This window comes from Mytilus trossulus, chromosome 14 (genome assembly GCF_036588685.1).
Source record: "Mytilus trossulus isolate FHL-02 chromosome 14, PNRI_Mtr1.1.1.hap1, whole genome shotgun sequence".
NCBI classification, from domain to species: Eukaryota; Metazoa; Mollusca; class Bivalvia; order Mytilida; family Mytilidae; genus Mytilus; species Mytilus trossulus.
Window position 1 is genome coordinate 19,724,274 of NC_086386.1, and position 27,951 is coordinate 19,752,224.

Genomic DNA, 27,951 nt, shown 5'->3' on the forward strand with positions numbered 1-27,951 from the left:
ATCCTCATACCTGTCTGTGCATTGTCAAATAACAGCAATCCATACTGGTTATTTTTTCCTTTTGCAAATTTTTCTTTTTCTTCTTCTTTGTCCCACTGGACCTGAACGACACCTGATTCATCTATTTCAATTATAGTTCCTATTTCTTGTTTGGATCCATACTTGTTGTCATTTACAACTTGTCTTATAACTCGGAGTCCAACTTTAACTTTAACTGTAGAATAATTACTTGTTCAATTTAGGAAAAACTATTTAATATATATGTAGGACTCTAAAGTGCGATGGGGACGCTAAAGTGCGATGGTCACGCTAAAGTGCGATGGTCTACGCTAAAGTGCGATGGTAAGATACGCTAAAGTACGATGGTATGTCATATAAAGTAGGACACGCTAAAGTCCGATGCCTCAATACGCTAAAGTGCGTTTTTCCGCGAAAGTGCATTTGTTCGCGAAAGTATTTACGTTCGGAACGTTAACTATTATTATGACGTTATAAGCCGTTTATACAAACAAACAAAAATGGAAGTGCCGCTGCCGTTAAACCTAAATATGTGTCCAAATGAAGGATTTATTCTTGACAAAAAAAGAAAGAAAAGAGAAACAAATGATCCGAATCCGAAACACTTTTGGTCGGTTTTAGAAGAGGTAAATTTAATTTGTAAAAAGAAATTTGATGAAAACAGCTGGGGTGCTAAAAAAATAAAAGAGCAACTAAATAAGAAAATATTTGGCCAACTTTCTTTATGATGATGATACCTGTGCATTGTACCACAGAAGTACTAAGATTGGAGACAATCACAGAAGAGTTTTATCAAAAGAACAAATGATAGCTGAAATTAATGCCAACCAAAAAATTGATCACCGTAAAAGTGACGCGGTGTACGAAACACTTAGAAAGACCTATTTTCCCATAGTTCGGGAAAATACAAGATTACTGTTCAAGCAACATATAAAATGTTCCCAATGCCTAGCAGCTGTTGATCTACCAAAAACACAAATAACCAGAAGACCTATACCGGCTACATGTACCTATTCAAATAGTAGGTGGCAAATGGATCTGAAGAAAATGCCCCCATGCAAAGGTTATAATTATATATGCAACATAGTTGACTGTTACAGCCGCTTTGCCGTTGGTGGACATCTAGTAATGAGTCCGTAAATGGCGTAGAAAATGTTGAGGTTAGTACTATTATACTAATATGTTTACATTTAGGATCATTTAGTATTTTGATAACATTTTACGTTTTTATTTAAAAAAAAAGTTCAATTGTCCAAAACATTTTGTAAATATCATCATACGTTTAAAATGAATACCCAATTTTAATATTAAAATATTTTTGTCATTGTAGGTCAATAATACTGTACAGACTTACAATAGATTGAACGAAATGATACCATCACAACAGCAACTCCAAATGTCTCAACCACTGCAAGATATCACAAATTCTCAAATGATGCGCAAAACAAGTTTACATCAAGTACGTAAATGTTATCACTAAAAAGTAGTTTATAAAAATATTGCCTTAACACTATCAACTTCAATGGTATTTTTAAACATAATGTACTTTTATTTTATTGCATGGTAATAGTTGCGGCTTTATGAGTAAAACTCTTTATACAAATGTAAATCCGTAGTTATTTCTGCGTACTAAACGTTATATAGATGTCATCTCTGTTATTTTGTTTATCATCATATACATGTTCATGTATCTGAAAATGCACTAACTTTACTGAACTATTATATTTTTGTTTTAAAAAGTGAAAATATAAAAATAAGAAGATGTAGTTTAATATTCATCATGTTATGACAACTATCTAACAGAGACTAACTGATCAAAGAAGTTTACAAATATTTGTCACTGTACGGCCGTTGAAAAAAAGCAAAACTTATACATATTGATTATAAGCTATGTATAACTGAATGTCTTTAAATAACAAATTTATGTAAACAAAAACGAAAACACCAACGGCCTATTGTGTGTACAAATTTGAAAATTATCAACACTTTTAAGTTAGTTTTTTTAAACCTTTTCTTATTTGCTTTCAGTCAGAAATTAGCCCATATTATAAAGACTTGTATGCAAGAAAATTTATACAACGTACTGATTCTGGTATAGCAGGCCTGAAACGCCGTCATTTGGAAACAGAAATTTATATGTCTCAGGTAAGCATCTTAACTAACGTGTAACTCTATAGAATAAAAGGTGATTAAACAAATTGTAATCTAGTATTTGTTTGTTACGCACATTTGTGAACGTACTTTTAAATGTTATAGTAAAATTGTTTAAATTTTTAAACTAAAAAAATAAAAAAAATAATGTTCTTTTATCATGTTTATTAAGGACTTTGCTTAATTCATAATCACGTCTTGAACTTTTTAAAGGAGTAGGCCCAGTAAGACCCCTTTTTGGCATATTTGGTAAATTTTTCATATTTGAGCTTGAATCGGGTCGTTTTAAATAACAAAATCAGTTAAAATCTTTCACATGTTTCACATAAACTTATTGATTCAAATGAATTAGACACTTAAGTGTTTACGGCGTAAAGCAACCAACAATCTATCAATCACTTTAGTGTTTAAAAAGTGGTCAAAATCTTTCGTAAGATAAACCTGAAATTTGAGGCCAAAATCGGTTCTTACCTACTCCTTTGTTACATTTGTTACTTTCATTACTTGGTTTGATTTTATTGTAACTTTATTTTTACGCTTTTTAGAATCGTGAAGAATTGGACAGTAGCTTGTATCCGGAAGAGTTGTTCCCTAAAAAAGTATCCAAACTTACAGAAATGCAAACTTTTCATCCCGCAGTTAATGCAGTTATAGACTTCAAACCAAATTCAGCTTTGTCCGCGGGTACAAACGTTTTTCTGTCCGGCTATTGGAAGAAAGGACTTGTTACGAATATTGAAAATGATGACAGTAAAGGGAAGGTGTATACCATAAAAGGAGCTTGAAAATGGCAAAATTCACCAAGTTTCAAAATATTTGATTCGTCCGAATTTGATTTAGATATTTATTTTATGAATTCCATGTCATTTTAAAAGTTGTGCCAAATAAAGTCTAATTTTCACATTGAAATTAATTGATTATATTTTATTAAATAGAGTTAAAAAAAGATTGATATGAGTGCCAATGAGATAACTTTACATCAAAGTCACAGGTTTTAAATGTAAAAGTACATTTGTTTAATATATTGATTTTCGCCAACAAGACAGTAACTTATCAACACAATTTGTAACACCCTATTTTGATTGACAATGAGACAATTACGGGAAATAAATAAATACTCGACATCCAACCAGTAACAAAAAACCTACAGGTGCTGTATTATAAAATGAATGCCAATGAGACAATATGGCTCTTTACAAAATAAAATATGTTTTTTTATTAACTATAAGTTACCGTATAAATAACCCTGCAAAAAGTAATCTTATACAACCGAGAGTTATCAACAACCAGCGGAAAATAATTGAAACAGTCTTATTTAAATACATAACAAAAACTTGTAAACAAAACAACTATTCACCAAAGACCAAATATTTTTGCTGTATGCAAATATTTTTTTTATAACCTTCAACATGGAGCACATTGAACCAGGCTATTTAGAAACACAATGAATAGTGTAAAACAGTTTGAAAGAGAAAACCAACGGCATAATTTACAAATAATACAAGAACAAAAAAATGACTTTCAAAAACACTAAAAATAACCATTGCATTAACCCAATTTCCGTTACATACTTGATTGTAAGCGGTGCAAATGTGCTACCATAAAACTTTATCATTTCATACCATCGCACTTTAGCGTGTTATACCATCGTACTTTAGCGTGACAAACACCATCGCACTTTAGCGTATCATGCCCTCGCACTTTAGCGTGTCATACACAATTGCACTTTACCTTGTCATAGACCATCGCACTTTAGCGCGTCATGCCATCGCACTTTAGCGTGTCATCTTTTTACACTTAAAAACAAACAACAATCGCACTTTAGCGACTTACACCATCGCACTTTAGCGTAGACCATCGCACTTTAGCGTGACCATCGCACTTTAGAGTACCATCGTACTTTAGAGTCTTATATATATAAATACTTAAAAGGCTTCCCTTTCTTTCATATCTTATAGACTATTAGTCAAGGGAATTAGAAGAAGAATACCACAATTGATTTTCCCCTGTTAGTCTTAGATAAATTTGCACTTTGGACAGAATTAATCTTTTGAATCTTTTTTAGATTTTGGATGCACCAGTTACGAACTCTTGAACCTGATGGACTCAATGAGAGAGACGAAAAAAGATGTGAAAGCAAATCAAAACCATAAATTATCTTGAAATCATACAAATAGAAGTATAGAAATTCATACAATTAATTGAACATCTATAAATGTGTTAAACTTTTACTCCAACTTTATGTAGCTATAAACATATTTTATGCAACATCAATAAATATGTCACACTTTCCTCAAATCTTGTATAGATTAAGCTACAAAAAATATTTGTTTGTCATGCATCCGATTTCACATTTAGAGATGCCGACGCTTGATGAAGCTAATTTTTTAGCAAAATATTGTGTATTCCTATTCAAAATGTAATAGAACTTTTAATGTATTGATAACCGTGTTAAAGTTATATTCTTAGACATTTATATCATTTGAATTCAGTAACTATATCAGTTTTTTTCCACAAACTGATCCACGCTAAAATAGATTGAAATAGATTGAATGTTGATTGTTGCTATTTTTAAACATTATAGATATGTATATTTATATATATGTATATAATAATGTCCTATTGAACAACACATTACCTTCTTTAACATATAACTTTCTTATCAATTCTAAATAGTGATTCCCAAACAATATTAAAAATTGTTGTCAACTATTTGAATGAATGCTTGTTGATGAGAAACTCATTATTAAAAGGTACTTGATTTCTGTAATAATGTATATGCTTCTCTTTTATGTTTATATATTTCTTTCATAATGTCACTCCTTCATTGTAAAATGTTATTGTAGTTTGTCTTTATTTGTTGCCATAACCATTTATTGTGAATGTGTTAGTGCTTATAAAGTTATCTTATCTTATACAAATGTGTTTTTATGTTAATAAAATAGTTCATATTTTCTAACTAAAGTTAATAGTGGAGTGACAAATCAGGAAAAGTCGCTTAGTTAAGGAGTCTAATGGACCGAAAAAACCTCACGACTGAAAATGAACATAAAGATAGATTAACATTATACTTTCATTTTAGCCCTGTCGTAGAGTTTTCCCTCGGTGCAGTTTTTTTTTGTAAAATTGCGATAAAGTGTGACTTTCCGATTTTTTTTCTTTTTCATTTTCCATACGGGAACGTTTATAACTAATTCCCGAATGAAGATTTTATAACAAAAACTGTTATCAGATGAAAGAGTAATGTATCAGCTTTAATTTGATATCACACTTTCTTATCATATGAACTTATAAATTAAGTGAATTGGACGATTTTCAAATGTTTATATCATTTTTTACAATGTTACCGTCTGACAAAGTATATAAGATTTCGTATATATATCACCAGTGGTACATTTTCGCAAAATATAGTATAATAATCAATATGTAAGAAGTTTTAACACCTAAAATTTCGAAATAGCATGCAAATTAAGTTTTTCGGCCCGTTTTATAATACTCATCATACTCAGCATACAATGGATATCAGTTTTACTATTCGATTTTCACCCCAAGTCTTGTTGCTTTTCCTGTTCCTATTTTCCTCTGACTCGTGATTTGCTCTGTTTTTACAGTAAATAAACTGTTTATTTTCTTTATTTTTCTGTTTAATAAGACATACTTATATCAATGTCTGTGTCTAGTTTTTGACTGAGTATACAGATTTTATGTCTTAGTGCTTTTTATGTGGATTTTTTTTCTTGTTGATTTTGTTGAATAAATTAATTTAATTCTTTAGTGTAACCCGATTTTAAACCATATTGGTACACCCCCGAAATAACCCGGAAAATAATGGACACGAGTCCTGTTAAGTTTGCTCTCTCAGTTCCAAAAAATAGTAGGCTTAAGAGTAATTGGAAATTATAAGTTATTTGCCAAATATCTACTGATGAAAATTTGTCAAATGCAACAGAAAAAGTGAAGAATAGATGTCAGACCGGGTATTGTTTATCGCCACCTTTAGGATTAATTTGAGACAACGAAGGTGATTCCATTGGAACAAATAAAATATCCTAGGTCGTGTTATAAACCTTGGAAACATTTCAAATAGGGAAAGAACAATGCTCAACATCGAATTGCCAAAGAATCGACTGAAGGAAAACCTTAAAAGCCCTCAAGTTCCAACCGCATAATTGCCAAAACCAATTAATGGGTTGAAAAATGCAAAACCAGGAGGTGCAAAAAAGAACCCAGAACATATCAGACACAATTTGTTGACCTTTCTGACAATTATTTTGGCGTTTGTAACATGCAGTCATCGCTTTTGACGGGGACACATTCATTAAAAAATAACACAAAAATAATCTAGTGTTGCGTTTCTAAAGCCGGTCAGTATATTATACAAGTTCCAATCAGGATTCATTCCAGGATATTCCACTACCCACCAATTAATTGAGTTGTATAATCATATTATAAAGTCGCTTAACGACAAACAACTTACTAGTATAACATTTGTAGACATAAGTAAAGCTTTTGATACAGTTTGGATTAAAGTTCTTTTATATAAGCTCGAAAAATATGGCATTAAAGGGGATTTATTATGTTGGTTAAAAAGTTACTTATCGGGACGGTCACAAAGAGTGGTCATGAAAGATTCACTATCCCCATTGGGCTGTTTAAGAGCTGGTGTGCCCCAGGGGTCGGTACTTGGTCCATTATTATTTTTGATTTACATAAATGACATTGCAGATGATCTAAGTGGGTTCAGTAGACTTTTTGCTGATGACACATCTATTAACCATACTGCACCCGATGTTACAAGTCTCTACACTTTAACAAATATTGATTTAGATAATTTGCAAAATTGGTCTGAAAAAAGTGGATGCTAAAATTTAATCCTAATAAAACAGATATTATGATTTTTAATACTAGGAATATGCAAAACGTCTTTACTTTTGATTTTGGTGGAGTCTCAATAGCTCCTGTAGATACACAGCAACATTTAGGTATTATTTTTAGTAGTGACTGTAAATGGAATAAACATGTTGATAAACTGATAGAGAAGACGTCAAAACAAGTAAATGTACTGAGGAAACTAAAATTTAGACTAAAAAGGGAATATCTTGAAAAGATTTATAGGATTTTTTTTCGTCCTATTTTGGAATATTCATCTGAAGTTTGGGACAACTGTGGGCAAATTAATTCTGAAAGGTTAGAAAAGATTCAGATTGAAGCTGCGCGTATAGTTACCGGGTTACCATGTTATGCTAGTATCAACTCTATTTATAGAGAGACGGGATGGGAGAAATTATGTGTCAGAAGGGAAGTTAAAAAACTGACCATGTTTTATGAAATTGTAAATTACCAAACACCGGATTATTTACAAGTATTGGTTTCTCCGTATGTATCAGATACTAATAATTATAACCTGCGAAATAGACATAACATTACTATCCCATTGAATCGTCTATCAGTTTATACCAACCGTCTTTTTTTCCATCTTCTATTATATTGTGGAATGAATTAGATTTGCATATTCGTCAAATTCCTACTGTTTCTACTTTTAAGCTACAATTGCAAGAACTGTATTTTCATAATGTAAAACCTCCTAGGTACTATTTTTATGGCGATAGACTGCTATCTATATTACATGCTAGGCTACGCAACAAGTGCAGTACTCTTAGCGCAGATTTAAACAAGGCCAATATAGTACATGATGCATATTGTGCATGTGGGAACACTAGTGAAAGTGTTGAACACTATCTATTATATTGTAATAACTTTGCATCACAAAGAAATGTTTTGTGTACTGAACTGACCCACTTAGGCATTCCTGTTACAACTGAATTGTTATTGTTTGGTAATGAAAACTTAGATACAAAAGACAATTTTGTAATATTTTTTGCAGTACATAAATATATAAACGAAACTCAACGTTTCTCAATCTGATAACAACCTTGCTGGTTATTGTTTTATTTACTACTCTACAGTACAGAAGATGCATTTTTCGAATGATCGGTTTGTTGTTCATAACGGTAATATAATGTTTCGCCTCTATGGAAGTTAATTAATACAAAAAACGATACTTACATTATATCTATGTTCCAGTCATCCCCTTATCCGCATTTTTAACGTCAGAATTTAATATCCGTTTCACAATTATATATATTCACAAGATTGCATGTTACTTTAACAATTTATACAGGTAAATTTTATAGAAAGTCATTGAATAACACACTAGTTACAGTAGGTGTTTTCCCTTTAGACAGATCGTTTGGGTGTGTTTGATTATCAAAAAAAAAAAAGAACGTTTGATATCCATTGAGCCGTTTCTATTATTTTTGTGTATAAATAGTATAATAACAATAGTTGTGATTTATTTAATTATTTTTCATCCCTTCATGCTTATTAGAAAAATATAAATTTATGTAATGTGCTATATAAATATAATGTATATGCATGTATATTATGGAGAAGACGGAACTAAGTTGAAAAACCATTGTCTAATCCATTTGTTTTGAACAATAAAATATGTTTAAACTAATCCCTAAAATAGAGACTGCTATTTTATAGAATAGCAAAGTAATATATTCTCTCAAATAGAGACTGCTTTGATAACTAAATTTCAAAAATATAACAAAAAAAGATATTGAATCTCTTAAATAGAGTATAAAAAGTTGTCTCATTGGCACTCACACCACATCTTCCTATATCTATATAAAAAGCAATGAGCAATACAAAATGATACATAATAATCGATACTACAGAGTCCAGAATAATTAAGAAGAGTATTTAGCGATTTCAAAAAAGAAAATATATAAAGAAAAGAAATCAATAAAAAGATAAAAATGTCGCGTACAATAAACTCACGAAAAAGCTTAAAACAAAAAAGAAAACAATATAAGAAAACAGTAAGAAGAAAAAAGACAAAAAACGATTGTTTAAAGAGATTTCGTATCCCCATCAGAGAACCAAATATGACCTATTCTACAGTTCACAAAAAAGGAAAGACATAGATTAGGGATAACTGATGAGGATAGGCCTAGGTCTACATGACCATAAACAAAACAACTTTTTTTTTAGTACACACACAGTAATAATACTACAAGCATGCAGAAATTAAAGGCAGAAGAATGTATTCTATAATCAAAAATACTGATCATAGACTGAGTGTACGTAAAAGGTTTAAGTTATATATACAGTTGGAAAAAAGTATTGCAACACCAAATTGAAATTGAAATTAAAAAAACAGTTTTCGTTTTTTTGGGATATAATTTGGTAAAATAGAACTAGTTAAACATTATTTAAGTTTCACCTGAGTTTAATCAATAAATATCGACTCGATATTTTTTTATCTGCACATGCAGCTACTGTACCCGTAAACAGCAAAACAGTTGTTTTTAGCCTCATTGTTTTCAACCCTTTAAATAACCAAAATTTTAAAATTATGTGATTGACACCTTATAATGGGTCCTTGACAACTCTTAGCTGCAGCAAGATGCCAGATTATCAGCATAAGGGAAGCAGGGATGTCTCTGTAAAACCTGCACGTATTGTTGGTCATCACCATTTCACTAAAAGTCGTTTTGAGAATAAATCAGGCAATACACGCTGTTAAAGACATTCCGAAATAATGAAGACCCCCTATACCATTTGCTAAGGAAAATCAAGCATAATAAAGGTTGGTCAGAAGGAAACCCATTGCATACAAGACAATCCTAAAAAGAGAGGGGTGTCTTTACAGGAGCCTTTTAACAAGAACTGTTCGAGACCGACTCATCGCTACTGGTTATCGTGCGATAAGACCATTTCGGAGACCTTTGCTAACGAACAGACACACAGTTTTCCGTATTCAATGTAGTGCAGAGCTCGCCAAAATTAGAAATTAGCATCGTGGAGGACGATCCAATGTTCAAATGGAATTCGGTTCATCTTCCTTGGCACGATCGTAGCCTGGATTTCAACCATATCGAGCATATTTGGAACATTATTGGGCAGAAAGTGCGCGAAAGGACACCCCAGTTCAAACACAACATGAAATAAACAATGCCCTTCATCAGAAATGGTTGCTGCTACTTTCGCAACAAATTAGTCGATTTATGACAGGAATTAGAAGACGTTTAGATGCGGTTATCCATTTGAATGGAGGCCGCGCACAAAGTTATAATTCTTTGGCGTATAACGATCAATCATGATATGCAGTCATCTAAGGATTAATTTTGAAATGTCTGACATTGTAAAGTTCGACTACAGTAAAAGTTGTAAAATGCATTTTTTTGTATAAAAAACACTCCATTTTGGTATTAAAATTGTGGTTATATAAATCATTTTTTTCAAACATTTTTTGTTCGTTTCAATGCCAATGTTATCATAAACTATGTTTCAATAATATTATTCACATATATTATTATATTTCATCCAAAAAAAGAGGTTGATTTTTCAAGTTTTAAAAAATCAAGGTGTTGCAATACTTTTTTCCATGTGTATAGTACGATAGGTATACATACAAAAACAAACTATACTGAGTGCCAATGAAAACGCAACACTTTTGTTTTTCAAAAAAATATTATAATTTTTATTTTATTTATATGAGAACTTTGTACAGTTGGTTTAAAATGACTTTTAAGACAATTGACGACAACTTTACGGTTGAGTGATTTTTGGAACAAATGCGAAGTAAGGATTATTTTGAACGGACATAAACCGAGTTCACCGCTTTTCAACATACGCACCATTTTCACGATTTTGTCACTTAAAGCTGGGCTAATGTCATGAATTTTCCCGCCCTTATTTTAAGGAAACTGCAGTAAACATCTGAGTCAATCCCAGGACTGTCTGACAACCAGCGACATGCAGTTTTGGGCATGATCCAATGAAGCCTTTCAATTCATACAATTACGAAAAGACTGACTTGAAGTTGTAGCCTCTACAATAACCCAAATCATCCACAATTTCAACCAAAATGGATCATTTAATGATAAGCGTCATCCCGGGTACAAAAAGCAAGAAACACTAAGCCAGACCGATACATTTGGTCTTAAACATATTCGATATTGACTCTGATGGGTGTACAAAGGTCACGAGAGTTCAATGGGGGTCACAGTAGATCCTTTGGAGCAATTTCAGTAAAGCACCATTTGCGCAGAAATTGTTAAAGAGCACCAAAGTCTTCCCTTAGTGACATCTAAACGGCCGTAAGACGTAAATATCGAATTTTGTAGACCAAAAATCATTCATTGTGTACCAAAAACCGTCGGTGGCGGTTACATAGACATTTAGCACCCATCTTGGCCAAAAGTCATGTGTTTCGCCCGATTTTGGTCCGACCGATCAAATTTCGCATCAGGTTGTACATGGTTTAGACGATGAAGACCACCACCAATATCATAAAGTCAGATTGAGTTTGATATGCGGGACAAGTGGAACAACATTCCTCGAGATCACATGAAACGTCCGGGATGATTAATTCCACGGCGCTGTCGAGATTGCGCTGGACAACGGTATTGTAACATGTTTTGTTAGGACTGTAAGTTGATGATTCGACATTGAATGTTTCGTTTACCTATAGCGTCTAAAAGGTGACAATGAAACATTTTTGTTTGATATCGATCTATTGTTAGGATTGTTAATTTTCAAAAACAATTTATTTTGAAAGATTATCATTTCTAATATGAATTTTATTTTTAAAAAACCAAGTGTTGCGTTTTCATTGGCACTCAGTATAGTATAAAACATTTATTTCATATCCAAGTGTTTAAAAAATTATTATTGTGTGAAACAATCTTAATTATCCTTCTTATAATTTCTTTTTATTATCATAATTTTTTTTACAGGTATCAAAACGAAATATTTTATCGTAACTGTTTATGTTTTTATTTCATATTTATACAATTTACATACCTCCGTCGTATGCTTTGAGAATTTTGTAGCCATGAAAAGATTTATAAAGTAACAAGTTTTCATCCAGACATTTATCATCTTTGATATCTTTAACCTGCAATAAATATGTAATAAAATGTATTAAATAAAACGTAAAGCTGTACCATTGTTTAAGAACAAATATTATATAAAAAAAAATCTACTACAGAACCTAAAAGGTCATCAACAATCACTCACTTCTACCTAGAATGACAACTTGTAAGATCTATAGAGAAAATAGAATTTGACCAAACCATTACAATGACGTAAATAAGTTTTATAAAACACGAGCGTTTCCATAACAAAACAAGAGCTTGAATCGCTAACCTGCATTTCGTAGAAGCTTTTTAAATGTTAGCAAACTTAATGAACACATTGTTTAAAATTCTTTAAAGGGCAATAATTCCTTAAGGGATCAATTGACTATTTTGGTCATATAACTTTGTTTGTAGATCGTACTTGCTGAACATTATTGCTGTTTACAGTTTATATCTATCTATAATAATATTCAAAATAATAACAAAAAACTGCGAAATTTCCTTAAAACTACCAATTAAGTGGCAGCAACCCAACAATGGGTTCCTCGATTCGTCTGCAAATTTCAGGGCTCATATATTTTGACCTATTGAACAATTTTGGACCTTGTCCGATTTGCTCTAATAGCTTTAGTTTTTGAGATATAAGCCAAAATTGTATGTGACCCCTATGTTCTATTTTTAGCAATGGTTCATGTTTGTCGATGGATCACAATTTCAGATACATCTAGATACCATAAGGAACATTAAGTTAAAGTTTGAAGGTATTTGACCCAGTAGTTTCGGATGAGAAGATTTTTTAAATACTTTACGACGACGACGGACGCCTAGTGATGTCTTTAGATCACATGGGTCTCCTTCAGGCCTCGGTGAGCTGAAAATGTCAGGTAACCGCATTAATCTCTCTGTGTCGCATATGATTTTAAGTCATTGTTTTTTCAAGAAAATATTTAAAAATGTGAAAAATCGAAACCCTTGATGTAATATTTAACGGCGATCACAGCTCGAACATTTGAGCGGCGTTGGATTGAAATCTGCTTTATGCAAATGAAAATCGATACTTCTGTTACTAAGTGTATATTTTGAGGGAAAAAATTAAGATCGTCAGTGAGTTGTAAAATCATCAAAATAGCAAGACAAATCGTAAATAATCTGGAGGACAGTACGAAAATCGAACTACCTCGCGAATAGAATATACAATCAAGAAAAGGCAAAAAAAAAAGACGCTTGCACTATCTACACATGTGAACTCCAGATATCATAATACCCTTAGACCTCAAGTAATATTTTGCTCCACGCAACACGACAATAAGTCTGAATACTTTTTCGTAGTTGTCCAAAGAGTAAAAAACGATAGCAGATTGAAAACAAAGCACTACCCGTATAGAGTATGAAGTATCATAAAAAGTTGAACATGATATGTGGGTTTTTTTTTCTATGTGTTTCTGTTTTCATATACAAATCATACTTTCAGCAACTCACTTTGTTTTGTTGATCTTCGTCCTCAACATCATCATCGTCTTCGTCGGATTCATGATCACCAAGAACTATTCGCTTCAACTGATATAAAATAACAAAAAATATGTGTGATGACGATCTCAAATCCCTCTTAGTATTTTGTAATTTAATTGATATATTAAATGAATACACTTTCCAAAATATCATTTTCAATGCAAAAACATTAATTGTAAAATGTCTGTATGTCTGCTGATAAATAGATTATATGTGCAAATTTCCGTTGACATTTGCATTGGTATGTGTACAAAAAGCGCTTTTATATGTATTTTGGAATAAAGAATTGGTAGGCTATATTGAACGATTTTAAAACAAAATAATTAAGGGTTGATAATATCTATGTATAATAAACAGCTGCGCCATGAGAGCATGATACACCCGACGTCTTGTGTGGAATTTTCATGCAATAATCAGAAATAGTTTCTGCGAAAGTTTTAAGCAATAACCATATGTTGTTTTTTAGACACGGCGGGACATGTGAAACCCCCTACCATGATTTTTTTTCTTCAAAAAACTAAATATCACTAAGATAAAATTTTGAATCAAAACAAAAAACTATACAGATATTTAGATTCATATAACAAAGAAGTGTGTAAAGTTTTAAGCGATAATCATAAATTATTTTTGAGATACGGCACAACATGTAAAAAAAAACCTCCCCCTTTTTTACAAAATACTCAATGACTCAAAAAGTGTACAGATGTTAAAACTGATATAACATGTATAACTAAGAAGTGTTTAAAATTTTAAGCCATTATAAAGAATAGTTTTTGAGATACGGTGCGACATGTGAGAAAGAAACACCCCTGTTTTAGTTACAAAGTGCCGTAACTCAAAAAAGTTTAAATCTGATTTTCACCAAAAGTAAACAGATCATTTGACCATAATAAGAAACAACTATATAAAGTTTCATGAAATTTGGATAAATCGTTCTTAAGTTACGGTATGACATGTTTACGCCGGACAGACAGGCGGACAGACAGACAGACAGACGGACGGACACAGGACATTTGTATACAATAATACGTGCCGTCAAAATTTTGACGGTCGTATAAAAATTACTAATTTTCTACGTTTGAAAATGCCTGCACCAAATCAGGAATATGACAATTGTTGTCCAATCGTTTGGTGTGATTTGTCATTTGCCTTTGCAATTTGATTTGAGACTTTCCGTTTGAATTTTCCTTGGAGTTCTGCATTTTTGTGATTTTACTTTTCATCCTTTATGATTTTGTATATAAGGTGCTAGCATTTGTTTTCATGTTTTACCAGAGAAAAAAGTCTATTTGTTAACATATTTAGCATATTAAATCGACAAAAAGTTAAGTTAAAATACAGATCAAATTACTTTAAAAAAAAAAACACGTTCCCTGCGGATACTGTATCTAACGTTACCATGAAATCGGTAAATAATCATTGGGATTAAAAGTTATCGATACAGTTACATGTTATTAACTTTACAGCTATATAGACCTTCGCTTATTATTGAATGATTAAAATGTTATGCTATTGTTTATATTTGAAAACATATAGAATTAAACTAACTATTTCAGTTTCATCCTTTTCGCTTTCAGAAGATGATATCGTATCCTGAAAAAAACAACAAAATGGTTAATAATTCGTCTGTAGAATAATAGTAACATACCTTAAAACGAAGATGGGATATAATTTGTATTCCTAATCTGAGTTTTGTATACCACAAAGGTGTATAGCCAGACCAAAGAGAGAACACAATTAATGTGAATTGTTCGTTTAAATTTTTTTCGAAAAAAATGCTTTTCCACGATAATAGTTATCAAAGGTACCAGGATTATAACTAATTACGCCAGACGCGCGTTTCGTTTACATAAGACTGATCATTGACCCTTATATAAAAATATTTATAAAGCCAAACAAGAACAAAGTTGAAGAGCATTGACGATCCAAAATTCCAAAAGGTTTTGCCAAAAACGGCCAGGGTAGTCTATGCCTGGAATAAGAAAATCCTTAGTTTTTGAAAAATTCAAAGCTTTGTCATCAGGAAATTGATAAAAATGACCACATTCTTGATATTCATGTCAACACTTACATTTTTTTTAACTCAACACTGTTATAAGATCATTGAATATTGTTTATATTGGTATAAATATTGATTTTCTTATCAGTAAATTAAAAGCAAAATAAATATTACTAGACTAGTATACTATATACATATACACATTCATGGATCTACAATCTGTCTATACCTGTAACTTGGCATTGCACAAGTTCAAGTTTTTTTCTGACTGTTTATGACGTCTTTACACTAAATCAATGGGATGTTGGGTGTGTACGGATTGATAGTTTAGTTGCTTTGAACTAGCTTTTAGATAACTACGAGTACACTCAGATATGTTTCTAATGTCTTTTTGTTGTCGGGATGCACAAGTACCCGACCACGTTCACTTGTATTTTTGTCCATCTGATGAGTTGAGCCTTTTTCAACTGATTTTTATAGTTCGTTCTTATGTTGAACTGTCAAACCACTGACACAGGTTAAAGGGAAGATTTGGATCCCGCTAACATGCTTAACCCCTCCACATGATTTATGAATGTGCCTGTCCCAAGTCAGGAGCTTGTAATTCAGTGGTTGTCATTTGTTTATGTGTTACATATTTGATTTCGATAATTTCTCATACAAATAACACCGCTAGTTTTCTCGTTTGAATTGTTTTACATTGTCATATCGGGGCCTTTTATTGCTGACTATGCAGTATGGGGTTTGCTCATTGTTGAAGGCCGTACAGTGACCTATAGTTGTTAATGTCTGTGTCATTTTGGTCTCTTGTGGACAGTTTACAGAATAATTGCAATATTCAAGTTCGTTGTTGTATTTTTTCATACAAAAAATACATAGATGAATTGAACTTCGGGTTTAAGCATACCGAATATTCTAGATGATTATTTGCTTGATTTTCTTCTATATCATCCAACTGGAAAAAAGAAGAGTAATATCAAAACTACTGTAGAGATTGAAAACTAATTTTGTGCGAAATTTGACAAATGTGCTTCCAATGTTTTAACAAGATATCCAAATAATCATGAATATTTTTATTTGTAGAAGTGAAGTATGCTTTGCATAAGTAAAAAAACGATAAAAATCATGTAATTTGACCTATAAGCTTACCCTTACAAACAATTGAAGATGATTTTGCCATTTGCGGAGGTACTTTCCGTTTAGAACCTTTTCGGAGTTCGATTTTTTTGTTATTTGACATTTCCATCATAATCATGTTAATGAACATATATTTTTCTGATAGATATAGAAATTGGATTTTTTTTTTCATCCATTTATTCGTCTGATTCGTACTAAACATTGTCAATTCTCGTTTGCAAACAGAAAACAATTTCAAATTATAAGAATTGATCTTTTTGTAACCTTGTACTGAACCAAATATGGTTACGATTAGGCGTATATAATACCATGTTATACTTCTTTACTTTTTGTGTTACTGTTTAATGATACAAATGTACATGCACATATTTCATTGACATCTTAAAATATTATTTTGTTTAGATGATAATAAGAAGTAAAATGATAAAACATACGTGTTTCTAACAAAAAATATGAATTTCGTCAAACTAAAGTATCTGAGCAACTTGATCAAGAGCGAGGCCAAACGTAATACATATATCCGAACCACCTGTTCTGACTTTCGTAGGCCCAAAAGCCTCAAAGCTTTGCTGGTGAGAGTTGATTTACAAAGCAGACTCTTTGTCCGTTGGCTCTTGCAAGGGATGCGGAAACAAACGATATCTGACTTTCAAAATATACTGAATACCCAGACTTTTAACAGTCACTCTACTGATAGGGAATACACAATTTTTCCAATGTTAATTGCAAAACTTAAAATGCTGTGTATCTATATTGTAAATGTTGTAAACAGTCTGTTGGTGAGTCAGAACAGCCATTTCACAAACGAATGGACGGACATCGTAGCGACAATAAGTACGAGTCAGACCTTCCCATCAGTCGACATTTAAAACCCCCTGACCACACTAAGGCAGATTTCAAACGACAAAACCATTACAATCATAGACTACAACACTTCTTGGGAGGATAGACTCACTGGGGACAGATTTTGGAAAAGAAAAAATAAAAAACGTTGGCTTTCCATTTGGGTTATTACATATTACTACACACACAGTCTCTGTCGCTGTTTCTTTACCTTTGTCAACTCTAAAATGTTTGAATAATACCACTTTAAATTACAAGGTTCTATTCATTGGAGGGGTTGTACACGTACGCAGTCACGTTCAATTGTATAACATTGTCAACTTTTATTATTGTTTTTAATCATTATCAAACTGCTATTTATTGGGAAATTTAAATACGCAGTCTCTGTTTTAATTACTCTTCTGATGTAAAATTTTAGATATTATACCACCTTAGATCGATAAGGGCTATTCATCATAACAATATCATGTTCTTATATTTTGGCATTAAACGAAGCTACTCTTCTCTAAACTGTTAAAGACATATTTACGCTTAAACTGTTATATGTGTACTGATTCATAGCTAAGCATGTGAAAACTGTATGTGGTTAGTATAAAAACAAGAGATTATTTTACTATACCATCGTAATAACTTCTGTGGCTGATTCCATATCATCTGAAATAAATTGTGAAAAAAAGACATTTGAAATTAAATTATTGTCAAAATATTGTAATCTAACCGATCAGTTTATGTCGCTAGCTTTAGAACATGATTTAACAGCTTAGTTAAACGACTAGGTCTATAAAAAAACCACAAGGTTCGTAAACTACTTCATCATTAAGTGCTCATGATATGAGCTGAACTTAATTCAACAAATATCTTAAAAAAGCTCTAACCACGGGTCTTTAACACGTAAAAAATCAAAAAATTAATAGCACAATTTTCAATAGATTTCCATTTGTATGCCAATATTTATATACCTATATGGAGTTATTTTCTTTTAGAACGTCAGGTCATTCTTTTTCAGAATCAACCCGGACGATACCATGTTTCAATGGTATATGCTCCAAGGCATAAAATAAGACCCGTGTAAGGTCATTATTTTCCTTGATAAACATGCAATCTATGATTTACTTCAAAATTTTATTCATGTAATAGTTTTTTGTTGCCGATTTGGAAATTTATTTTCTAAAGTTCAACCGATAATAGATGTAAAAGAAACCGTCATTGTAGTCCCGCAATTAAATTATTGAAACAAATAACGTGAAGTTTTGTTGATTTATTGCTATAATAAAGAAACATTATCATATATGTCAGATGAATTTTAATTCAGACTTTCACCTCAGAAACTTACAAAACCTTTAAATAGACTGATTTAGAAGGGATATAATTACGATACTGTTGTCAAGTCATTAAAGATTGCATATTTTGGCGTTAATATTGAGTCACTGATAAGGTCTTTGCGTCGAAACTAAAGACATTTATTCTACAAACCAATCGTTGTTGGCATGACACGGGTTATGTTCTTCTCATATATGTTATGATGGTATGATACTAAACCCCTAACGGGAAGGATTGTGTCTGATGTTCATATGATGAAATCATAATCTTTCAGTCAGTTTAATTGAAGTCTGGAGCTGGTATGTCAGTTAACTGCTAGTAGTCTGTTGTTATTTATGTATTATTGTCATTTTGTTTATTTTCTTTAGTTACATCTTCTGACATCAGACTCGGACTTCTCTTGAACTGAATTTTAATGTGCGTATTGTTATGCGTTTATTTTTCTACATTGGTTAGAGGTATAGGGGGAGGGTTGAGATCTCACAAACATGTTTAACCCCGCCGCATTTTTGCGCCTGTCCCAAGTCAGGAGCCTCTGACCTTTGTTAGTCTTGTATTATTTTTATATTAGTTTCTTGTGTACAATTTGGAAATTAGTATGGCGTTCATTATCACTGAACTAGTATATATTTGTTTAGGGGCCAGCTGAAGGACGCCTCCGAGTGCGGGAATTTCTCGCTACATTGAAGACCTGTTGGTGACCTTCTGCTGTTGTTTTTTATTTGGTCGGGTTGTTGTCTCTTTGACACATTCCCCATTTCCATTCTCAATTTTATTTCATAAAATAAATCCAGATTTAACATATTCGTGTGTAAGATTTTGAAAATCTTATTGAGTCAAACTGAAAAGGGTGGATTAATTTTTGGTTGCTTTCTTAACGTCCAATGGCAAATATTTCATGCATGTTCAGAACGATACAAACTGAATAGGAAATCATACTGTAACCTACATGTATTTATATTCGTCTTCGTGTCAGTTCTTATCTTTTTAAAATTTATGTATACCTTTTACTCTATCAAATGATCAACTAATAAAATAATCTTATATTCTATTGAATAACATTAAAGTAACTCACGAAAGGGTCGGGTGCGGAGGGTATATAATTTTATCCTGATCATCTTTTAATAAAATGTATTGCTATTCGTAAGACAATCTTTCTGAATTTTTCATTCAATTCAAGTAAAATAGTTAAACAAATAACAAATTTTCCGCGATAGAAATAACATAACAAATAGAAAAAAACATATCCGCTCCCCCTTTTCCATAAGCTAAGTGGTACAATAAATTTACTTACAATGTGTCTTGTATTTGTCATACACCGTTATCGGATGGTAACAATATATTTGTGTCTTACTTCATGCAGTTACAGTTATATTTTTATTGTGTATGGATAACAATTTTTAAAAGGTTTATATCTAAATTATTTAGTGAGTTTTATTTCACATTTTAAATGAGCCGCAGGGCGTATTAAAACATGAACGAATTAGAAAGGAATATCCCACTTTAGTGTTGTCGGTAAAAAAGGATACTAAATTTTACAAATCTTTATAAAATTAATATTTTTTGACGGTATATAAGTCAGATAATGCATATTTTAAGGTTTTTCTTGTCGTAGAACACACCTCGGGCTGTCAGGATTGTTCAAAGAAAGACCTCCCTCCGGTCGGTCTTTCATTTGATCAATCCTGACACCCCACGGTGTGTTCTACGACAAGAAAAACCTTAAAATATGCATTATCTATATCATAACTAATTTTTTCAAAGTGTAATAATACAGATTAAAATCAACGTGCAATGTTAATTGTGCATATTCCATAGGGAAAAGTTGTTCAAAACAAAACTGTTAACAAATTTATTTTTAAGTAAATTGCGGGTTCAAGCAGTTAAAGCCAATATTATTGCAGACAGTCAAGACTTTGTTACATCGGCCGTCGTTATCAAATTCTAAAAAACTAGTTATTTTTCTATTATCAAAACTTGTCGTGTTTAGTTTAAGTGGAGCGTACATAAGACGGTGTACTTGAAGGTTCGAGTAGCCTAATAAAGAAGTAACGTTATAGTGGACAGACAGTGGATTTTCTATAAAATTTCTTTATATTCAGCATTGCAAAAGCAGTCGCATAATCCCTTAAAGAGGAACGAAAGATACCAGAGGGACAGTCAAACTCCTAAATCGAAAATAAACTGACAACGCCATGGCTAAAAATGAAAAGGACAAATAGACAAATAATAGTAAACATGACACAACATAGAAAACTACAGAATAAACAACACAAACTCCACATTTAAAATCCTTGATCTTTCGCCTATTAATGAAGTCCATTTCACTTTTTTAAAGATGTTTAATTTTTTGCACATAAAATCATGTACAATAACACACACATTAAAAATCCTTGATCTTTCGCTTATGAATTAAGTTATTTTCACTTTTTTTAATTTTTGTATAGTTTTTCGTAAATAAAATCATGTACAATAATTTTAACAAAAACACTGTCTCCTATGTGTAAATTTGTAAATTTGTGTAAACCATTTACAATTGAATTACTTTCTTAGTTCAGGTGTCATCTAAAAAAAATATGAAATACGGTAGCGTTTTTTTTAAATTTCAATTATTATTAAATGGGTATCAGATTTACAGTATTTATTCCTTATATATACATTTTACTGCATATTGCTATTTTAAGTTCTCTTTCTCTATCTACAATAATATTCAACATAATAACCAAAAACGGCTAAATTTCCTTAAAACTGCCAATTTAGGGGCGGCAACCCAATAACCGGTTGTCCTATTCATCTTAAAATTTCAGGGCAGATAGATCTTGACATGATAAACAATTTTACCTCTGTCAGATTTGCTCGAAATGATATGGGTTCATATTTATAAGCCCCAATCGTGTTGCTTTTATACTGACTTTACTTTTTTTGTTTTACAAATTAAAAACAGGTATATTTTAATTTATTATTTAATTACAAAAAACAAAAACAGAAGTAGAATAAATAATTAGTTAAGGTATTCTTAAAGATCCAAATTTTCAATTTTAATGACAAACATTGTTTGGATAACCACTCTAGTTACAGATTATAAAACTGCCAATAGAGTACAATTTATAACATAAGGCGAAATCATTTAAGTCTCCTTCTTAATTAGACGTTAGTGATATGAAAATTAAACACTGCCTTATTTCATATTACTTATCAGACACAAGAGTGCTTTCGGAAGAAAAAGCACTGTACCATAAAGTGAAGATAAGAACTTCTAGAGTACAAATATGAGAATAAAGAGCTAGCAGCACACCCCTTGTACTAACTTACCATCCTGATTTTAAAAATGTGTCATCTATTGTTCAGAAGCATTGGAAAATTAAAGAAAATGATTCAAATCTAAAATAAAGTATTATCCTCACCACCAGTAATGGCATTCAGAAGACCTTAAACATTCGTGACAAATAAGTGACATCTGTATAAGCAAAGAAACCTACTCCATATCTCGGTTGCTACAAACAATGTGTTCGAAGGAATTATTTGTGTTGTAAAACTGCCAGTACAAGCAGTTCTTTCATCAGCTCCGTTACTAAAAAAAATTATACCATCTACTCAAATTCCAACTGTGAAAAGGCAAACTTAATTTATATATTAACATGTGACACATGTCGCATTCAGTATGTGGGAGAAACAATGGACAAATTTAATGTTCGGCTCAATAACTATTGTTCATGGTACAAAACCAACAAAAACTGTCCTCTCACAAGACATCTTCGTTCAACAAAACATCATTAAAACATAGAAGTCAACACCGAGTGGGACACCACGGTGAGCAGGAGAAGAGAAAACCACACTTGAGAATCTGATGGTCTTAACGAAAAGGACCCGAACAGATACAGGAAAGATACAGAATAATTTAATACACAGCATCGTCCTTTAATCATGGCAATATTGCCAATGTACGTTGCTAACTCCAATTACCAATTTTGTAAAAAAATCTTGAATTTTTTCCACATTATATCTTATTTGTAAGGTGGTAACTGCCACTTTCACTAAAATCAATTTGGCTTGTTCAATTTTCATTAAAACGTTCAGCTGATTTTACAGAGTTATCTATCTGTAGTGTTAGGTACCACCTTAAGGCAGATACATTCAAGTGCAACATATACATTGAGCTGCAAATTATTATTTTCAAGGCAGGTGAATACGAGTGTAACATATACATTGAGCTGCAAAAGTTTCTTATCATCTACATCCGATTTCAACTGGATATATGCAAGATTGATAAAGCTAGTAAGTCTAGCAAAATATTGCGTTTATTTTCATCGTTTTTGTTAATATTTTAAGCATTTTTATATTTACATACTAAATATTGTGTTATTATCACATTGTTAGGCAATCTATAATTTTATTTGTATAATTGAACTAATATTTGTACTGATTAACCCACACTTCCATAGATTTGTATGTCATGTGCTACTATTTATAGGCACTTATATTTATTTGCATTTATAAAAGGATGTATTTCATTGTACTTTTTTACTACAGTAAAAATCGAAAATTAATTCATGCATACATCATGATTTTTGCAGTAACCGATTAAACTACGATTACATGTAATTGATTACTGTCCGTAACTGAAAAAATGCAATCAATTATTATCGATCACGATTACATTACATTGGATAAAAATAAGATATTTTTTTTCAATCATAATGAACTTACATTTTTAGCGTACACCAATAGTAATTTTGAGTGAACCACAGGGTAGCTTCCTATCAATTATTTACACATCTTATGTATACAAAACTGCAATTGTTCTCTTGATAAACTTTCGTTAGTTGCTTTTTACTTTTTTAAGTGATAAACAGTAGTAAAAATGTGAAGAATATGCATTTTCAAATATAAGAACAGCAGGATGTTATTAAGATCTTTTATTTATTTAAATTGTGTCTGTAGAAAATAAATTTTGTTCAGTTCTTTCATGTACAATGCTAGCATATGTATTGCTTTTTGACATTTGTTTAATTCGTGTTGTCTTGCCGCGGGAACATTTTTGTTTGGTAGACACTTTCAACATGTTCCAGAATTTGAAAAGTTGATAATAATTTCCCTCCTGTTTTGTGCAAATTATTCATTTTCCGTACCATATAAACATGTTTATTTCTTAAATCCTAATAATAACTCCACCCCTCCTAAAACAATAAGCAGTTGGCCTTCACTGATAATATAGCATAATTACAAAATGACACAAGGAAAATTAGTTCAACAAAATTTGAAATGACTAACGTAACTTTTATTTGCTTCTTCTCATTTTTTATTCAGTCAATTTGTTTGAATCACAGAGAGAAATTATTTCTTGTATGTATGATATGCATAATTTAAACCCGTTCCATTCATTTATCTTTAGTCAATTGTAAAGTCTGTTTAAGGAGGTTGGCAAAAGAAATGTGGTAACAGTTTTGCATATAATAGGGTCAAAGATCAAATTTTGTTTTAATTTTTTTTCTTCCATAATTTTGAAATTTGAAGATATATATACAACAATTTAGATAGAATTTCGGATACAGACATTATTTTCAAATTATTAAACAATGACTTATCTCGAAAAATAAAAAAAATGAATTAGGAAATCGATTTATTATTTTTTTCAAACACTTGATCTATTATGCAAATATTCTAATAAAGTTACAGAAGTTACCTAACCGGCTGATATGGCATTCAACCTCATCAATAAATGATAAATATAACTATTTTAACTGAAGCCTGCTGTCATGGAGACCTATTTTGCATACGCTAATTCGTGTACTTAATGAAAACTTCAAAGCAACCAATACCACAAAAACAGTTATAATTCAAAATTCCTACCAAAGAGATCCGCACAACAGAATTATGATAGGAGTATCATCTGGGTCATCTGTCAAGGAACATGATTTGCAATTTCTTTAAAATTCTGACCCGTTACAGGGGTAAAGCTTCGGACATGTAGGGTTTTGTTGTGAACAAACAAATGACTTTTTACATGGACATTTTCCCTTCAATGAAAACACAAGATCATGCAAGAATTCTGCTGAAATATGCCCATTAAAATACACGGGGTGTAATGAATCATTTTAATCTCGCCAACCGTATTGTAAAATTGACGAAATACAGGGATTAGCAATGTGTAATGCGCTCTAAATTTTTAGTTTGAAACAAATTACGTAAAACATGTTGTTTCAGAGCTGCCTAACAGGGAGGTAACCAGACTAAACTTGCATCTTTACTGGTGGCAAGCTTGAAGTGCATTGAATAATTTATATGATGGAATGATTTTAAAGAGATATTTCTAATCATAAAGCCTTTAACTTAACTTCCATGCCCAAGCAAGGGCTTCATCTTTTTCAATATTACCGAAACTCTTATAACAACACCGAAATAGTCGTGCGTCTTGTAGATAGTGTGTTTACCTACTCCAAACAGATACAGTTATGTCGCATCCGGTTAGTGCATGTACAGCAGGCAATATTTTAGTTAGTGAATGGAGGAAAGTCTTCGCCAATCCTTTACACTGGTGATGTTCCTCACATGCACCCAAACCTCCCTCGTATGTGTCATATATTTATAGTAGTGAACGCAGAGAACAATCACAAATGTATAAGAGGTCCGTATGATTCTTCCACTATTTCCCATTTCTCTAAACTTGGTCGAGTATTGGCCTCCTCTTGAGTGCTTAACAAATTACAACAGCAGCCATTAACAGTGTTGGTTTAATTTCAAAATTTCGGAATTTACAAACGTTCTGGTTATGCAAAGCTCACGTCAGGTGGAATCATAGGGGAATTTGTGAAAGTTTTGTAGTCAGGAATAATCTAATACACTTTGGTGGAAGCTATAGTCTTTGTGCTGCGTTCCCTTTCGACACATTTTATATAGGTGTTCGTGACGTAGCGGTCAAAAACATCTACTACTGTTTGCGCTATAGAAATTTGTTGGGACATATTTTTCAATAGTCAGCTGCAATGTCACCGAATGTTTTAGGTTACCTTTCTAAACATCAATACATTGAAAGAATGTCTTACCAGCTGTAAGTTTGGAGTGATGGTACAAAGGAATGTATGGCAAGTACTCAAGCAACTTCAGATTCTAATTAATTCAACAAATAAGACTTACATAATTTTCTCATGGTGCCGTTATCTTGAAAAAGGGAAATTGGAATGGGCCTACAGGGTGCGACAGCACATTTTCTATGGTACATCATCTCTATATTTTGCCACATTCAGTGCACGTCTAAATACAAGTTATGGATGTATGTTAAATAAGGTGTATTAACAATGTTTTTATAACAGAAATCGTAGCACAGACGTTATTTTTTAATGTAGACCTTAAAAATTTTCTAAGTAAATTTTTCGTTTAAGTTAACTTACGTATTTCAAAGCCCATTTTACAAAAATTGCACCGTACGATTTTTTTTACGATAAATCAAAATGTTAAGTTTAATATTTGATCTACCAATACTGCGATTTATAGCCGTATATGCCTAATTACGATTAAACTCCTTAAACAAGCGATTTGTTTTACTCGGTCACCGTACTATTTGTTAATCAGTTGCAAAATTACATATTTCAACGACCTCTTATTTCTGCTTGATCGGTTAACATTTATGGATAATATGTAGCCTTTTGAATTTGGATGAAAGTGTATGTATACTTAGTTAACATTTAATCAACCGTCAGTTTGCAAACCATATAAAAAAAGAAGATGTGGTATGATTGTCAATGAGACAACTATCCACAAAAGACCAAAATGACACAAACATTAACAATTATAGGTCACCGTACGGCCTTCAACAATGAGCAAAGCCAATACCGCATATAGTCAGCTATAAAAGGCCCCGATAAGATACCGGTTTAAATTCATACTATTTAACATAATATATCTGTAAGAATTGATTGTAATTTTACTTTTCAACCAAACTGTCCTTTTTTGTGAAAGCATTATTAAATAGAAATAATAAATGGGGAGGGACATGTCACACAACTTCCCAAATCTTTATTCTATTATTGACAAAGAATTGCTGGATACAAAACCCCTCCTTTCCATCCCAAATTTTCCCATTAAAAAATTAACATTCAATATTTGGAAACAATTGAAAAGCATAAAGATATGATCTTATTTGAATGAGATAAAACAATAAAGACTGACCAAGGTTTCTTAAGAAATAATATTGCGAATATCCGGATCATTTGATAGTTTACCTTTTTTGTATTGACGGATTTTGCAAGTTACATTTATAACCTGTGAAAATTCCAAAAAGTTGTGCCAAACACGCCTATGGTAATCTATGCTTGGGATAAGAAAATCCTCAGTTTTTCGAAAAATTCCAAAGTTTCTTAAAATGGAAATTTATAAAAATGAACTCATTATTGATATTCGTGTCTACACTTTGACTAGGCTGATGATACCCTCCGGGACGAAACGTCCACCAGCAGTGGCATCGACCCAGTGGTGTTAATAGTTATCAAAGGTACCAGGAGTATAATTCAGTACGTACGCCAGACACGCGCTTCGTGTACATAAGATTCATCAGTGGCGCTCATATCAAAAGAAATGAGTCCAAGAATACATTTGTTTACCGGTTTTAGTTTGTTACCTGGATTCGTTTTCTCTCAATCGATTTATAACTTTTGAACAGCGGTATACTTATGTTGCCTTTCTAGTTACTGATTATTTAGGCAGTCTGTCATACTCAATAAAATCCAGCTTGTTTTTCTGATATACATATTGTTCAACTGTGTAAGCTTAATTCCACGCAGTTAAAAATACTTATCACTGAACTAGTATATATTTGTTTAGGGGCCAGCTGAAGGACGCCTCCGGGTACGGGAATTTCTCGCTACATTGAAGACCTGTTGGTGACCTTCTGCTGTTGTGTTTTTTTATTTTGGTCGGGTTGTTGTCTCTTTGACACATTCCCCATTTCCATTCTCAATTTTATTATCTATAGTTACTTGAGAGAAATAAAAAAAAGATATTAAGACGAACTGAATCCTTTGTTAAGAAATGGTATCTTGTTAACCA

At 31.8% G+C, this 27,951-nt stretch overlaps 1 protein-coding gene across 2 annotated transcripts; it reads left to right on the top strand.

Moving 5' to 3' along the window:
- The first annotated feature begins 269 nt into the window (after positions 1-269).
- LOC134696595 (uncharacterized) lies at positions 270-3,057 on the top strand. Of its 2 annotated transcripts, XM_063558456.1 has the most exons (4): positions 270-644; positions 1,349-1,477; positions 2,047-2,163; positions 2,715-3,057. In XM_063558456.1, exons 1-4 carry the CDS (start codon positions 519-521, stop codon positions 2,952-2,954), a joined length of 612 nt encoding a protein of 203 aa, XP_063414526.1. In that variant the 5' UTR covers positions 270-518; the 3' UTR covers positions 2,955-3,057. The 2 variants fall into 2 exon arrangements, with proteins under 2 accessions (XP_063414526.1, XP_063414527.1); XM_063558457.1 differs by lacking the exon at positions 2,047-2,163.
- Positions 3,058-27,951: the final 24,894 nt, after the last annotated feature.